The sequence below is a fragment of the Dipodomys spectabilis genome, unplaced genomic scaffold (genome assembly GCF_019054845.1).
Source record: "Dipodomys spectabilis isolate Male_0828 unplaced genomic scaffold, ASM1905484v1 ptg000394l, whole genome shotgun sequence".
Lineage (NCBI taxonomy): Eukaryota > Metazoa > Chordata > Mammalia > Rodentia > Heteromyidae > Dipodomys > Dipodomys spectabilis.
The window spans coordinates 523,911-542,155 of NW_024871071.1; the positions used below are offsets into that span (position 1 = coordinate 523,911).

Sequence of the window (18,245 nt, forward strand, 5' to 3'; positions counted from 1 at the left end):
ATTTTATTTAGATATTTGCCTAAAACTTGCCACTGTGAATAAATACCTTATATGTGAAAAGGCTAACTGTTTTGTCACTGACTCTTCCATGTAGGTATATTGGTGTGGTATTTCCACATGTGTATCAGACTTGATGCCCTTTATTCTTCTTTCGTGATTTCTTATAATTCTATTAAAAGCTTCCACGTTTTATTTTCATACATTTATCTAATGTACTTACGTAATATTCACATTGCAATCACCCTCTCCTCCCTCTTTCCCTTATCTTCCAGCAAGTAACAAACAGGCCCCTTTACATTCAAGTCATGTTTGTCTGTTTTGTGTTTTTGCTCTGAATATAAGAGAAAACGCAGCATTTGTTTTTCTGAGTCTGGCTTATTTCACTTAATGGGATGATATCCAGTTCTATCCATTTTTCTTCAAATGACATATAATCTTGTTCTTTATTGCTTAATTCCATTGTATTTGTGTATCACATTTTCTTATCCATTTGTCATCTGATAGTACTGAGGGTTATTTAATAGCTTGACTACTGTAAATAGTGCTGCAATAAACATAGGAATGCAGGTATATCTATAATATGTTGATATTCAGATATATGCCTAGGAGTGGTCTAGAAGGATCTTAGTTTTCTTCTATTTTAGTTTTTAATTGCAGTATTAATTTACATTGTCACCTTCAGTATTAATTTCTTCTCCCACCCACACATCTTCTCTAGCTTATTGTCTTTCTTGAACTGTCATTATGACTAAGCTGAGACTCAATCTCAATTTGATTTCAATTACTCTTATGACCATTCTTCATGTATTTCTTAAAAAAGATCTGTTCAAATTGTTCCCTCATTTATTAATTGGATTATTTGGTCTATACTGTTTGGTTTTAACTCATTACGTATTCTGATGTTAGTTCTTTGACAAATAACTTGTAGTAATTTTCCAACCATTCTGTAGATCATATTGTCATTCTGGTGTTTCCTTTGAGGTGCAGTGGCTTTTCAAATAATTTTATGCAATTCTATTTGTCAATTCTTACTTGCATTTCTTGAGCAATTAGTGTCCTATTCAGAGAGTCACTGCCTTTGCCTTCAAGTGTTTGCTTATGTGCTCTATTGTGTAATTTGGAATCATGTATTGTGATACTTCCAGCATTGCTCTTTTGGTTCACTATGGCTTTGTTGATTGTGGGTCTTTTCTGCTTCCCTATAAATTTTAGAAATGACTTTATTTCTGTAAAGAACATTTGAATTTTGAAGGAGATTGTATAGAATTTGTACCGATTTTGGTAATATATTTTTCACAGTATTTCACCAGTCAATAAAATAAGAGGTATTTCTATCTTCTAGGGTCTTTAATTTTTTCAGTTTCATAGATTTTCATTTTAGAGGTCTATTACATCCTTTTTAAACTTTTAGTTTATTGAAAAGATGCTGTACTGAGGGGTTACAGTTACATGAGTAAGGTAACAAGTACATTTCTTCTTGAGCACTGTTACCCCCTCCTTTTATTTTCTACTACTAAAGGTTTATTCTAAGGTATTTTTGTGCCTATTATGAATGCAATTTTGTTCTTGATTTCTTTCTCAGCCTGTCATTGTCATATAGAAAAAGTTACAGGTTTTTAAAATGTAGATATTCTATACTGAAATTTTGCTTCAAGTGTTTATCAGAACCAAAGATTTTGGGTAATCTTTGGGACTTTGTAAGTTTAAGATCATATCATTTGCAAATAGGGATAATATCACTTCTTCCCTATCCTAATTGTATCTCTTTTCTTTTTCCCCTTGCTTCATTGTTCTGACTAGAAATACCAGCCCTATGGTGAAAAAGAGTGGAAAAAGACAACATCTTTACATCATTCCTGAAATCAGTTCTTCCCTACTAGCAATAGTTTATCACATACAGCCTTTATTATGTTGAGATAAGTGCTTTCTATTCTAATTTTTTTCAGGGCCTTTATCATGAAAGAAAGCTAATTTTACCAAAGGTCTTTTCTGTATGTAAGGAGATGGTCATGAGATATTTGTCTTTGATCTGTTTCGGTGCTGCATTGTATTTTTTATCACATGGGTGATTAAGTAGATAATCTTTTAAAGTGTCATTGAATTTAGTTTGCAAGTATCTAACTGAGAATTTTTTTTTAATTTAATTTAATTTTATTTGTGAACATACTGTACAGAGGAGTTACAGTTACATGGGCAGGATAATGCGTACATTTCTTACCAAGCATTGCAGCCTCCTCCTTTGTTTACCCTTCATATCCCTTCCCAGCCTCCCCCCTCCCCCCGTAATCCCAATCCTTCTCCTCCCCCCCCCCCACACCCCACCCTCCCCGCACCAACGTTGTAAAGCTCGTTTTGGACATGACAACTTGTACTTCTCATTGTTGCAACAGGTCCACCTGTATCCTTAAACAACTGGTTTTTCCCCATCTCCTCCACAAGTTATACTGACATCAAATATAGTGAAAGCAGGGGTTATACTGTGGGGGAGGGACATACAAAGCAACAAAGAAATAATCTTATAAATGCGTTAGAAACACATGCATGAAAGAAAGAAACATTAAAATACACATCTAAGGGTTCATTTTCCTGACATCACATTATCTGACCTTTTCCGCTTGACTCATACATATACTAGATATTACAAATAAGGGAAACCATGGGACCTATGTTTCTTTGGGCCTGGCTTACTTCACTTAATATAATTTTTTCCAACTAACTGAGAATTTTTTAACAACTGATTTACAATTTTTTTATCATGCACCTATCAAGTTTTAGTATTAGGGCTAAATAGAATGAGTTGTGCAACATTCCTTCCTTTTCTGTTTTATGGAATAATGTGAGAAACACTGGGGTTAGTTCTTTAATGGTCTGGTAGAACTCAGCAAAGATACCATCCAGTCCTGAATGTTTCATTGTTGGAGACTATTACTATTTCAATCTCATTGCTCATTATAGACTAATTTAAGGAGTTTATATTCTCTTAAAGTTTTAATAGGCTATTTGCATTTACAAATTTATCTATTTCTTCTAGATTTCCCAATACATTTAAAAAATATTCCCTAATGAAATTAGTGATATTTGTTGGACTATTTCCCTTTTTAGTGATATAACTTGAATTGCATAAAATGGATAATGAATGATTTTAAGGTATGAATGTAACTGTGCTTTCTGTGGATACGACTTCCCTGGTAACTAACTAGCTATTTTAGCTTCTGTCATGCTTCTGCAGTTTTCTGAACAATGCTTGCCCTAACCCAGCTGAGCCATCACCACCCTTTGTTCTATAACCTTGCCTCCCTCCAGCAAAACCTTGCCTGCGGAAATTTAAACTTATGGTGCGAATTTCTTATAACAATCATGAGCTAAAACCAACACCCAACCATCCCCTTTCCCACCCCCTAGCCAAAAATGCTTAAAAGCTAATGTGGGCTGGCACCTGGGGCTTTCTTGGGATTCCCAAGTCCAGGTAAGGTCTTGGCAGTTCAGCACTTTTCAGCCAATAAAATCTTTTACATTTTCACTGCAGAACTGAGTTGTCTCACTGCACACCCACAGTTGGGTCCTCTCCCTCTTTCTTTCAGTAATATGATTAAGGGCTTGTCAATTTTGTTTAGATGTGAAAAAACAACCCCTTATTTCACTGATTCCTGTCTGCTCTTTTAGTTCCATTTCATTAATTTCTGCCTTGATCTTTATTACTTCTTTTGATCTACTGGCTTATTCTTACTTTTCTAAGAATATGAGGATAATCATTGACTAATTCATAGACATCTCCTCTCCTTGGTTTTCTTAATGTAGGCACTTGTGGTCATAAACTTCTTTGGGTAGCCTTTGATGTGTCCCTAAGTTGTGTTTGCATTTTCATTTGAATTGACCCCACCATGATGCTTAGGTGACAGAGCTTTCTCCTCACCAGAAAAGTTGGTGCCACCAGCCACCATCCCCCATCATCAGCTGAACAACCAATTTTTAAAAAAACTCCACAAATCCATGTTAAACTCTTGTCATCTCCATGAAATCTCTGATGGCCATCTCCTACCGAGGCACATTGTTCCCAAGCCCACAGCTGTTGTTTTCTGATCCCTAATAGCTCAGTCTTAAACAATAAGCCCTCTTTTAAGATGTTGCCTGTGAGATACTGGAATCAACATAATGTTTTTCTTCTCCAGCGCAAGTCTGCTATGCAGAGTAGTCGCTGTCATTCTGTACTTCCACAATAGGTTTAAGAAAAGTATAAGGTTAATATATTATGGGTCTGCCAGTCTGTTGCCAGGGACGTTTGGCTTACTTGTGGTTGTAGTTTCAGCTTCCTTTTACTCATACAGAGACTGGATGGAGCTGCATAGTGTTTCCAACATTCATCTGTTGCCTTTTTCTGCCTTTCAGGTGTCCTGTCACTGCTTTTATATTCCTGTTTCTTTTTTTTAATTAAATTAATTTTTTTTTTTTTTGCTGGTTGTGGGGCCTGAACTCTGGGCCTGGGCGCTGTCCCTCAGCTCTTCAGCTGAAGGCTAGCACTCTACCACTTGAGCCACAGCACCATTTCCGGCTTTTTTTTCTGCTTATGTGGTGATGAGGAATCGAACCCAGGGCCTCATGCATGCAAGGCAAGCACTACACCACTGAGCCACCTTCTCAGCCCCTACATTCCTGTTTCTAGTGGTCTCATCCTCTCTATATCTCTTCAGAAGTTTCTTTTTTGTTACTCTGACTCATTTTATTCAGAAGCAAATCTTTACCATCTTTACCACCTCCTCTTTTAAACAAATTTTTAAATAGACAACTGTATCCTGGAACATTTCTAAAGAAAATCACTGCCCTTTAAAACTACTAATTGAAGACTGAATCAACATTGAAAATCTGTGTTCTTCTCCAAAGGAAGTATCAGGAAAAGGAGTAAACAGTAGAATAGGTATTCAGATATTAAAAGGTAACATTCTACCTGATATTACTCTGCAGGGATTAAGCTAAGTGGCAACATAATGAAATACAATAAGATTGCCTGAGGAAGTGGCTCTGTGGCCCAAGTGGTAGAGCACTAGCCTTGGGCTGAAGAGCTCACAGACAGCACCCAGGCCCAGAGTTCAAGCCCCATGACCAAAAAGAAAAAAGATTGCCTGATGTCCTGCAAATCAAAGACAATTCTATTTACTCATTCAATATTTTAATAAACATTTTAAGTTGATTTTAGCTAGAGTTTTTATAAAAGCATTAGAAAGCTTGCTTTATGGTGAGAAACTAATGAGTGTGGAAAAGCTTTAAACTTTCTAGATCCTATTTTACTTCATAGGACAAAGATACAGTTTTGTAAATAAACACTATAAATGTGCATTGCTTTAGTTTTAAAGAATGGCCAAAAATAAATACTTCATATTTTAAAATTATATTCCTATTAGCTACTACTATAAAATTATGAAGAAAATGGCCAAGCTTGAACGATGATCGTGATGACTCGAAAAAGAAGTATAGTAAGAGTCAGGCATGGTTGGTGAGTACTGTAAGGTCTGCTCCTGGATGGCAAGCAGACTCCACCCTCCTCTCAGCAAAGTCTCCACCCAGTACCTGCGTTACCTAGGCAACTGGGACACCTGGAAGAGGTCACATCTGCATCTGCTGAGGTCACATCTGAATCTGATGTGGCCACACCCTTCTCCTCCCATACCCTAGATAAAGCCTAGCACAGGCCCAGATGCTCTCTCTCTGCTCTTTTCTAGCTCTCAACTTTTTCCTTCTCTTCTCTTTCCCAGCTCCCTTCTCTCTTCTAGCTCTCTCTCTGCTCTTTTCTAGCTCTCTTGGCTCTCTGCTCTCTCCTCTCTCTCTGTTCTTTTCTAGCTCTTCTCTCTCTCCCAGCTCTCTCTCTTTCCCAGCTCTCCCAGCTCTCTTTCCCAGGCCTTTCCCCACCATGTGGAGGACCAAGATGGCCTGGTGCCAGCCGGAACGATGAATAAACCTACCCCTTACCTGAATACCACATGCTTGCTGCTGTTCTTATTTGGCTACCTCTTTTTAAAAACCTAACGAATACCTGTAATCCCATATACTCAAAAAGCAGTCAGGAGGATCATGAGCTCAAGCCAACCTGGCAAAGTTAGTGAGTTCTTATTTCAAAAACAAATGCTTTGAGGTATACCTAAAGTGGTATAACATTTGTCTAGCAAGCAGAAGGCCCTGGGAAAAATCCACAGATTACGCTTACCAAAAAAAAAAAAAAAAAAAGAGTTAATAAAAAAATATAGTAAGAAGCAGTGAGCACCACAGTGTAACCTCTATGAATCAGGTCTCTGATTCCTATATGGATCATGGATCGTAGTCTGCATAGTCTCACACAAGGATCATAATCTCCTCTCCTATTCTAAGAAATTATGAGAATCAAGAGAGATTTCAGCAATAAAAATACTATGAAATTTGTAAACCATTTTTCACTGGGAAGAATATCTAGCCCTAACATGTTGTCACAGGTACTAATATCTAATATGACCCAGCTCACAATTATTTTAATGGTCTCTACTCAAGTTACATAAAAAAAACAATATTAATTCCTTACAGTTTGAAGGATTTCAGACAACTTAAGTCACAATGATACTTATTAAAATAAAACTAGGGGCTGGGAAGGTGGCTCAGTGGTAGAGCGCTTGCCTTGCATGCATGAGGCCCTGGGTTCAATTCCTCAGCACCACATAAGCAAAAAGAAAAAAGCCGGAAGTGACGCTGTGGCTCAAGTGGTACAGTGCTAGCCTTGAGCTGAAGAGCTGAGGGACAGCGCCCAGGCCCAGAGTTCAGGCCTCATGACCGGACCCAAAAAATAAATAAATAAATAAATAAAAACTAGTTGGGGTAACTGGTTAGTAAAATTGAATAATATTTAGAAAGGGCCATGGTTTTGTGGCTAATCATGCTACAAAGAAAAACACCTTCCTTCTGATGAATAGCTCTATTTTATGTCTGTCAGCTTGTTGAAAAGACATGAAATTTCATGCTCTTACAATATTTCTAAGAGAGAAAAATCGAATCTAGCCAGACACTATGCATTTGTGAAATAATACCTGGAAATAAGCAGCACTATCTCACTTAGGGAAAAGGAACTTTAATCACAATTTCATCATTAGAACATATGATACACTAATTTAATCCTACTATAAGATTCTAGGACATATTTTTTTATTTCAAACATTTATAAAATCCTTGCAATAACGATATAAAAAGTTAAATCTCAGCAAAAAATGACAAGCTTGTCCTTTATCTCTATTTTCACTTGATGAGTAAATTTGCTGTTTTTATTAACTATTTATGGGCATTTTCTCTTGGCAGGATACAATCTTTTTCAGGTTTTGCCTTCAAACACATGCCATGGGATGGTTTGTTAATAAAATAAAAATTCTTTCAAAGTATAAATGAAAATACATTATATTAAGTGGTCAAAGTTGCCTATACAGTTACTGGTATGCATCTTTGCTAATATATAAATATAGAAACATATCTGAAACACATAGTCTAGACTAATGATGACAAAAATAAATATTTACTTTAAGTTGAACCCAGTACCGGTGCCATAAATGCTTTTCATATATTACTTTGTTACCCTTACAAAAACTGTATAGGGAGAAAACCCAAGACACATTGAAATTAATTTCTCTAATACCACAGAGTTAACAGTATTAGAACCCAGTGGGTTAGTCTATACTGATTGTATAGAAGAGTTAACATAGTAGGTTTGAGCATGTAAACCTCAGAAAAGGCTGCCAATAAGTGTAAAACTTTGTTGGTATGTGGGAACTGGAATTTTGGAAGGATTCCCATTGTTATTCCCATTGTTTTCTAGTAAGAGTGACTCACTAAGCCTAAATTATTCATACAAACAATGCCACCACTGCTACATCTGTTTTCTCTGGGAGTCTGGAATTTCAGCTATTGCTAACTAAGCTGAGGCTACATACCCAATGTGCCACCAATAAAAACCTTGAGCAATAAAAACTTCTAGTCCTAAAAAACTCAAAAAACAAATGAATAAGCTGTAATGATCTCTCTTGGTAGACAACATTTTACATGAATTGACAAGGTAAGTTAGTGGCAAAAACAAATGCATGTGTCACTCTGAAGCTAGCATTATTCTTCCTCCAGATTATGCCCCAGGTACCTTTACATGTGCAGATTTTGCTTTGCATCTTTATCTCCATTTTCTGTATTAAACCAGTTTACTACTGACTCCATGAGTCCCTTAACGAATCATCAGAAAGGGGTGAGGTTGATCAACATGTATTATAATCATAAACTGTTTTCTTTTCTTTTTTGGTCCAGTCGTGGGGCCTGAACTCTGGGCCTGGGTGCTGTCCCTCAGCTCTTCAGCTCAAGGCTAGCGCTCTACCACTTGAGCCACAGCGCCACTTCCGGCTTTTTTCTTTTTGCTTATGTGGTACTGAGGAATCGAACCCAGGGCCTCAGGCATGCAAGGCAAGCGCTCTACGACTGAGCCACCTTCCCAGCCCCAAACTGTTTTCTTGAATAGCAATTCCTTTGTACAAATATTTAAAAGATTAAAATTTTAATGGCTAAAAAAACCCCTTGAATATAATAATTAAAAAAAAAACTGGCACTGGTCTTGGGGATTTGTGAATTACTACACAAATATAGCCACTTTGGGGACACAGAGATGTAGGGAATAGAAGGAAATAGTAGTAGGGAAGTAAAAGCACCTTATATTTCTATAGAGCTTTACAGTTTAAAAATGATGTAAAGCATATTATGTCCTTTAATTTCTGCCTAACTTTGTAAAACTCAGTTTTCAAAGCCTATAATTATTAGTCTCTTTCCAGGTAATGAATGAAATATTATATAATAAGTTCAATTTATCCAGAGAAATTCACATATGGAAAGTAATTCTGACAAAGATTTTCCTTTAAATAATATAATATTGGTTACAATTATGATATTTGTGTGTCTCCTAAAAATTTGGGTTTTTACAAGCAAACACCAGGTGTAACGCATAAATAATTTCATGTGTAAATAACAATTCTCAATCACCTCTCAATGAAAGTGTCCCTTCCATTTCAAGATTTTAAAACCCTGAACTGGCAAGGAAGAGGATGTTTTAACCTATCTACACTGACCTAGGATGTGGCTTTGCTGTTGCAAAGTACATAGACGTTATTGCAATACTGGTTAAATTAATCCTTAAGAGTGTAGTGAGAATTTCAGTCCACATCACAGCATTTTACCTTATCAGCCTGACGCATATAGCAGTAGAGAATTCCTCTCATACACTTTATAGCAGAATGCTCCAGCTCATGGGTCCTTCCCCTGTTATCATCAATGCGCCTGGGTGGGAGAGATAACTCATGAAACAAATTGGAAATGCATTTGAAAAGAAAGCAGAGCTTTTGATAATTAAGCATTAACTATCTGACTAATCCTGTGTTCTGATGAAGTCTACTAATTCTGTCACAGTGAAACTCAATTTGCCCCGCAGACTTAGAAATGTTGTAATAAAAAAAAAATTATATACTGAAATTTGTGCAGTTTTTCCCTCTCATTTTAGAAAGCAAGCCAATTCTTTAAAAATATATAGTATTTTCTACAATGACTGAATGAAACTTTAAAGGATATTTTCATATAAAAAAACCCTACAATCAGATTTTGAAATTTAGTTATGAACTAGATAAAAATTTTAAGATCTGTCCATTTAGGTTATTCAGTAGCCAGCTAGACTTAAAGAAGCACAAGTTAAGGTAGGTACACACCTTCTTGTTCTGCCATGGGTTTAATACTGCCAAGTCAATGATGTCCTCACCCTAAAGTAGATCCGGTACGATCTGTTATGTATTTTGGCATAAACTTTTGTTAAATTCTAAGGTCTGAAAAATCAATCGACCATGCTTTATGCCTTTTCCTTTCGAAATAAAAGAATAGATAATAATTCTAACTATTAAACTAGGCAAAAATGTTCTTCCATGCATAAGTTGCTTTTATTATAGATCAGTGAACTTTTAAAAGGTTGATGGGAATTACTCATTTTACACTATTGAAAAATGAAAAATGATTCATTCATTATTTCATTTACTCAATTAAAATGTCTGGTAATCATTCTTACTTGATTAGAAACTAGGTTATACTTCCTTACAAAAAGATACTGTAACACTGGGCACCAGTGGCTCACATCTGTAATTCTAGCTACTCAGGAGGCTGAGATCTGAGGATAGAGGTTTGAAGCCAGCCCAGGCAGAAAAGTCCCCTTGAGACTTTTATTTCCAATTAAAAAACCAGAAGTGGCACTGGCTCAAGTCATAGACTCCTAGCCTTGAGCACAAAGAGCCTCGAGGACAGTGCCCAGGCCCTGAGTTCAAGCCCCACAACCAACAAAAAGTAAAAAGAGACACTGTAACTGCCTCTCCCAAAGATGTCATATATGACTACTGAAAAGAATGATTATTATTTTAACATAGCATAGTGAATATCAGGAAAAAGGAAGTTATTCATCGTTGTATATTATTTGTCCTTTATAATGGAGCCACTAGAGTAAAATGAGCATGAATTTGCACAGTATTCTCCTTCCCTCTCTGATATGACAGAGGTTTGGGGTCAAATTCTATATAGACACTGTGCTCGCTGAAATAAGGATATTAAATTCTATTAGGTGTTTGAAGCCTTCTGGGAAAAGGTTAATGTCTGACTTTTGTCCATATGCTGCCTGTTCTATATCTTTTAAAGGAATTTTCTCCTAACATTTTATTTTTTAAAATTTCAAATGTGCAGAAAAGTAAAAAAGGCAACTACAATGAGTCAGGCATTTATTAGTCACCTAGATTTACATTTAATAAAATGGTATTGCATTTACATAAAATATGCAAAAAATACTTTTAATAACATTACCAAAGAAGTTTGCTAAAATGACTAGTTCATGGTACCTCAATATTCAATTTTCTTTTAAAAATTCAAAATATTAATCATTTATGAGGCGTGATGTTCATGTAGAAGATATAACTTCAACTCAGAATTAAATACATAGGTCATTTTCCAAAATTTAATGTATAGATACTTAATTATGCCTAAAATGTTTTACTGACCATGCATAAGGACTCACAGTTCTATGTAAAATAAAACAAGTCAGGAGAAATTCAGAATTCTGACATTTTATTTTTTACTCTATAAAATAATATTTAAAATTACCACCAGATTTAACTACTGAAATCTCAATGCATTATGTTAAGTGAAACTCTAAATCAAAAAGAATAAGAAATGAATCCTAGTCTTGGCACTATCATTAGTTATATAACATGGAACAAGTCTGTTAATTACTCTTGCGCCAACTTTTTCATTGAAGAATTCAACTTCCTCAATGACTTCTATGATGAAAAGCAACCAATCAATGGGCATCACTACATAGTTCATCTGCCAAAGAATAAAATGGAATTGTGAAAGCTACAGGCAAAACCATTTTTATATACAGTCATAAAATAAGGCGAGTCAGCTGAGCGCTAAAGATTATGGTTTGAAACTACAAGTCAAATTCAAGAGACTCTTATTTCCAATTAACAAGCAAAAAGCCAGAAGAAGAGGTGTGGCTCAAATGGCAGAGTGCCAACCTTGAGTGAAAACGCTAAGTTCAAGCCCAAGTACGCATCGTGCGCATGCACGTGCACGCACGCACGCACGCACACACACACACACACACACACACACACAGAGTAATAAAATAGTAGGACTGTTCTCAAATAAACCCTTAGAAAGTGAAATGGTTTAGAGGTTTAAAGAGGATATGAGCAGCCAATGCTCACACAGTAAATAAGCAAAAAAGCAGAAAGATAACCGCTTGATTTCTCTTGGTCTCACGAAACTCTATTCTCTATAGTCTTAGAGTTACTAGAAGAATACAGAACAGCCAGCTCACCTGTATGCTAGAGCCAAAGCCCAGGCTCCAGCAGCGCAGTACAGACTGTCCTGAATCTTGGCCTTTTGATCATCACCACATGTTTTAGTTGGAAAGAGCCCTGTGGTTGGACTTTGATAGAGCAACAATGTTGACTTGACTACAATGGAAGACAGACAAAAAATGACTTGTACAAATAATCCAATCATCTTGGGCTCAGCATCTTAGGTTTTTCTCATTCCATTTCTGAAAATTCTGTTGTTTCTAAACTTAGCTGAAAGCAAAAACTTTTGAAGCTATTCATTCAGTTCAAGTCACTCTAGCCTATGAGGGAATCCACCCTACACAATGCGGTCTTCTTAGTCTTTTTTTTTTTTGGTCTGTAGTGGGTCTTGAACTCTGGGCCTGGGCGCTGTCCCTCAGCTCTTCAGCTTAAGGCGAGCGCTTTACCACTTGAGCCACAGCGCCACTTCCGGTTTTCTGGTGGTTTATTGGAGATAGGAGTCTCACAGTCTCTCCTGCCCGGGCTGGCTTTGAACCGCGATTCTCAGATCTCAGGCTCCTGAGTAGCTAGGATTACAGAGGTGAGCCACCAGTGCCCGCTGGTCTTCATAGTTGTAAATAAGAATTAAGCTAATTAGTAATTTTCAAGCCTTTAGAATATCCTGGCTAATGTGGTATGATTTAAATCTTACTAAAACAATTTGTGGTATTAGGGGAAAATTATTAATCAAAACACTGAGCATAATATTATCAAAACAGTCAGTACACTAAAAATATCTAAAAAAAATTACATCAAAGAATATTATGCATTTGGTAAACCATAAAGGTCAATTCAATAGTATGTGTAAATTATTCACAAGTTATGAAGGATTAGGAAAAAATAGAGAACAGATCAAAATCCAGTACTTTCTGATTACTAATATACAATATGTATGTGTGTACGTGTGTGTTTGCTTAGGTATATACGTATATATACATACATACACATATACTCCCCCCCCACATATGTAACTTTTTTATATCTGGCTATATTCATGAAGCTCTTCCTTATTTGAATCCTTTTTTCTCTCTTGCCTTATAGCTTTGACTAGGAATTCCAGTACTATTTTGAGTAAGAGTAGGAAGAAGGTGAATACCTGTAGCTTCCAACTGTAAACCCAGCTAGGAGGCTGAGATTGGAGGATCTTTACTTTAGCAGAAAGGACTACAGTTTTTCTCCATTTCATATGTTAGCTATTGGTCTGTCATATATAGAATTTATTATTTATCCCTCTTTATTATGATGAGGTACATTCCATCTATTCTTAGTTTCTTCAGTCCTTTTATCAAAAAGGGTACTGAATTTTGTCAATTTTTTTGTTTCAAATGGGATGTTATGTAATTTTGGCTGATTCTATTTATGTTTATATTGTATTTACTGATTTATGTATTTTAAACCATCATTGTAGCATTAGAATTAAAACAACTTGATCATGGTGTATAATTTAATGAGTTATTGCATTCAGTTTCAAGTACTTGATTATTTTTGCATCTATGTTCAAAGATATTGTGGTCTATAATTCTCTTTTCTTGTTATATCAGTGTTTAGATATCCAATGGATGTAATATAGGCTTCATAGAATGACAATTAGTGTTCCTTTCATTTCTCTCTTGTGGAAATGTTTGAGTAGCATTGATGTTAGTACTTCTTGAAGGTCTGATATAATTCAGTAATGAACCTATTGGGTCCTGGACTTTTACTGTTTAAGTAAAACTTGTTTATGTGCATTATATTCTTGCAATTCAATTAAGGTAGGTCAAATGCATCTAGAAATGTACCTCTTATTTCTAGATATGCCACTTCCATCAAATGTAAGTTTTTTTTAATAATTTTTTATTGAGATTAAGTGATACTTAACATCACAAACACATTGTAACTTTCATCAGGCAAATTGTCATTATCATGATCTATAATGTTTGTGAATTCTATGAGCTTTGACAATACAACTATTTCTTCCACATTGGGTGATATGTGCATTTCTCTCCTTTTGCTTCGTGTAAGCTGTTCCCTCTTTCCCTTTCATTCCGCTCCTTCCATCATTGCCCTTGAGTTGCGTACTTCATTTTCATCCATGTTCAGTGCAGCTGATGGGCCCCTCTGTTGTATACAGTCCCATTTCCCTCTGATTCTGTGTCTTCCTCTTACCTTCCCTTATATGTGCACATGTATACACCATATATGTGGTCAAGAACACGGAGTCTTTTAGAAATGATATGAAAAATTGAGTGGAGGTCCTTTGTTTCTTGAGTCCTGTTTACTTTGTCTTATCTCCTTGCATTTTGGATTTAAAACCCACATATTAGGGAGATCATGTGCCATTTGCCTCTCTGCTCTTGGTTCACTTCACTCAAAATGATTTGTTTTAGCTCCATTCATTTCCCTGAGAGTGCCATTATTTTGTCCTTCCTAATGGCTGCATAATATTCCATTCTATATAGGTACCACAATTTTGGGATCCATTCATCTGTGGTGGGCATCTGGGTTGTTTCCACATCTTGGCTATTATGAACAGTGCTGCAATGAACATGGAGGTACATGTGTCCTTCTATCCTGGTTCCTGTTGATCAGGGTAGATGCCTAGGAGTGGTATGGCAGGGTTATATGAAACATCTATGTTTAGCTTTCTGAGGAACCTCCAGACTGCCTTCCAGAATAGTTGTATCAGTGAACATTCCCACCAGCAATGCAATAGGGTACCTCTTTCTCCACATCCCCATTAGCATTTGTTGTTGGGCCATTCTGACTATGCTAAGGTGGTATCTCAGTGTTGTTTTTATTTGCATTTCCTTTACAGCCAGGGATGATGAACATTTCATTTCCTCATTTGTTTCTTTGGCATTTTTAACTCTTCTTCTGAGAAGTCTCTCTTTATCTCCCTTGCCCATTTAATAATTGGTTTGTTAGATTTGGCAGGGATTAGTTTCTTGAGCTCCTTGTATATCATAGATATTAGGCCTTTGTCTGATATATTGCTGGTAAATAATTTCTTCCCAATTAGTTGGGTGTCTTTCTAGTTTGGTATTTATGTCTTTAGCTGTGCAGAAATTTTTTTTTAAGGTAGTCCCATATGTCGAGTCTCTCTCCAATTTGTTGTGACCCTGAGACTCTGTTTAGGAAGTTCCTGACTAATGCCTTTAAGTTCAAGTGTCTCTCCTACTCTGTCCTGAAGTAGTTTCAGAGTTCCAGGTTTGATGTTAAGGTCTTTAATCCATTTTGAGTTGATGCTAGGATATGGTGACAGGCTAGACTTTTAGTTTTCTGCATGTGGCCGCCCAGTTTAAATGTAAGTTTTTTTTTGTAAAGTATTCTGTAAGGAGTCTGGAATTCATTGGTAGTTTTTGTGATATTCTGTTTTGATTTCTAATTGTATTAATGTGGGTCTTTTCCTCCTTGTTTGAGTCAAATCAGTTAAGGTTTCAGCAAACTTAATTTTGTTTTCAAAGCACTATTTGTTTATTGCTTCATCATATAATTTTGTTAGTCTCCATTTCATGAATTTCTGATGTAATCTTTTTTCTTTTTATTAAATCAATTAATTTATTTTTACTGGAAAGGTTATATACAGAGAGGGATTACAGTTATATAAATACATTTCTTTCTGAGCAGTGTCACCTCTTCCCTCATTTTTTTCCCAGATAATTCCCCCTAGAAATTGTACAGTTAATTTTCAACATAGCATCTAGTGATCTAGTATCTACCTTTCCTGTGCTCCCCCTTAATCTCCCCAAAACAGATAAACTTACATAGAAGATAAAAGGTACAGAAATCAAAAACAGAAACAAAGGAGGTGAAAAAAGAAAGAAAACAAAAACTTGTCTTGTTTCCATTTCTTGGAGTTCTTTTCAATAAACATCATTTTATATGATCATATACACATAGCTATTCATAAGGAAATTGAAAGACTTGGAAAAAATAATACTAAGCAAAGTAAGCCAGACCCAAAGAAACATAGGTTGCATAGTTTCCCTCATTTGTGGTAATTAGAATGTGCTTAGAAATCTACAAGTAAACACAATGGATGGTAAGAGAGAAAAAATTACACTTGGACATAAATTAAGCAGGACTCTAAACATTCACACAGTGAGACCAAGACCAAAGGAGGATCACAACAGCTCAATAGCTATGTGCATATGACCTAAAGTTTATTATTTCTGCCTGCTAAATTAGAAAGTGGCTTATTATTATTTCTCTAAGACATTAAAGTTCATCATTATGCCATATGATGTAGGTATACTTCATCATTTTAGACCGATAGATAATCTTGATGTAGGTGTTAGACTATCTGAAATTTTTTGTTTTGTTTTGATGTCCATAGCTTTGCATTGCCCTCTCACCACTGCTGTTGCTATATCCCCAAAATTCTAGAGATCTGTGTTCTCATTTCATCATATTCTAGAAACTTTTTGATCTTTTTTCTCTTCTTTTATGACATAATCATGATTCAAAACAATCTGTTGTTTAATATCCATCTAACAATATTTTCTGTAATTTCTTTAGCTCTTTCTGGTTTTACTCCACAATAGTTTGACACAATATAAGAAATTATTTCAGGCCGGGCGCCGGTGGCTCACGCCTATAATCCTAGCTACTCAGGAGCTGAGATCTGAGGATCACGGTTCAAAGCCAGCTTGGGCAGGAAAGACCGTGAGACTCCTATCTCAAATAAACCACTAGGAAACCAGAAGTGGAACTGTAGCTCAAGTGGTAGAGCGCTTGCCTTGAGCTGAAGAACTGAGGGACAGCGCCCAGGCCCAGAGCTCAAGCCCCACATCCCACAAACAAACAACAAAAAAAAGATTTCAATGTCCTTATATTTACTACATATCCTAAAATACAATCTATTTTAGAGAGAATTCCATTGTCTGCTGAGAAGAAAGTATACTACGAAGCAGCTGAACAAAATCTATATAGATGTCTATTAGGTTCAGTTGGTATACACAGTCATTTAATCCTAAGGTTTCTTTGTTGATTTTTATTGTGTGGATTACTATTGTTGATAACTGGATATTAAAGTTCTCAACTATTATTCTGTTAGGGATTTATCTCTGATTTTTAGTTTAATAAAGTTGGGCATATTTCATGCACATAAGTTTTGCCTCAATAAATTGTACTATTTATTAATATGAAATAACATATCTCTTCTAATTTTGAAATTGTACCATTTATTAATATGAAATGACATATCTCTTCTAATTTTAAAGTCTAGTTTATCAGATAATAATAAAGTGAGCCCTGTTTTCTGGGTCCATTTGCTTGGAAGATCTTTTTCTATCTTATTACTCTAAGCTAATGTTTGTGTTTGTCAGTGAAATACATTCTTTGTTGTCAAAAAAATGGTCGAGTCTTGCTTTTAGATCCAACTTGCCATTCTATGTCTTGTAATTGGAGAATTGAAGAAATTGATATTCAGTGTTAATATTGAAAGATATATAATTTTGCTTTTCATTTTATTGTTTTGTGATCTATGATTTTCCTATTCTTCATCAGGTGAAGTACTCACTTAGTGAAATGCTTATTTTTTCCTATCATTTTCCTGATTGTGTTTATCTTCCTCTTTGATATGTATGATTTCTTTAATACTTCCTATGGTGAGGGTCTGTTAGTGTGTGAATGTATGCAGAAACATGTATACCTATATTTTCTGTGTCTTCCTTAGCCTTTTTAAGCATTACCAAATTTGAGAACTTGACAATGTCTGTTAACATACATTAATATTTAACACATATACAAGAAATACAAACACATATATATTTATAAAATTATTTACAAGCCAGAATGTTTGCAGGATTCCCTCACAGTTACAGTACAGATAGGCAAATGGAATAAATATTGAAACCATCCCAACATCAAAATGACAGAATAATATCAAGCACATAATACAGACAATGTAACTAGGAAATCGTGAAGCTCTGCTTACCAATTCTGTAATAATGATCCAACTTATCCCACAGAGTTTCATTATTAGTTCTTGGAAGATTAATGCTTTTCAGAGGTTCATAAACTGAGCCTATAAAAAAAATTAAAGGAAATTAAATTCAGTCATATCACCCAGATAAACAAAGAAAGGTTTGAAACAAAGAAGCACTACTTAACATATTAATTTCATTTTCATATCTGAATGACCATGTTTTACTAGTACCAAAACTCTGTTAAGGACAGGAAAAAGAAGGCAGCCTTGAAAATAAGCAGAGAGGAACTCTAATTGTCCCAGGGCACTCCCACCACCACAACCAGCACTTGATCCAACTCTCTGGTATATATGTTGGTAGAACAACTCAACTATCACTAATACTCCTGTGGTAGTCACAAGCTGATTTTTCAATAGTAAGAAGAATATCTAAT

At 35.6% G+C, this 18,245-nt stretch overlaps 1 protein-coding gene across 4 annotated transcripts in view; it reads right to left on the reverse strand.

Annotated features, from left to right (window-relative positions):
• Phkb (phosphorylase kinase regulatory subunit beta) overlaps window positions 1–18,245 on the reverse strand; it is a 197,549-nt gene that overhangs the window by 154,628 nt on the left and 24,676 nt on the right. For all 4 annotated transcript variants that reach the window (XM_042667366.1, XM_042667367.1, XM_042667369.1 and 1 more), the window contains 3 exons: window positions 17,821–17,910; window positions 11,882–12,020; window positions 9,213–9,312 (listed from right to left, as the gene is read on the reverse strand). In XM_042667366.1, coding sequence (XP_042523300.1) covers window positions 9,213–9,312; window positions 11,882–12,020; window positions 17,821–17,910 — 329 coding nt within the window. The remainder of the gene's footprint in view (window positions 1–9,212; window positions 9,313–11,881; window positions 12,021–17,820; window positions 17,911–18,245) is intronic.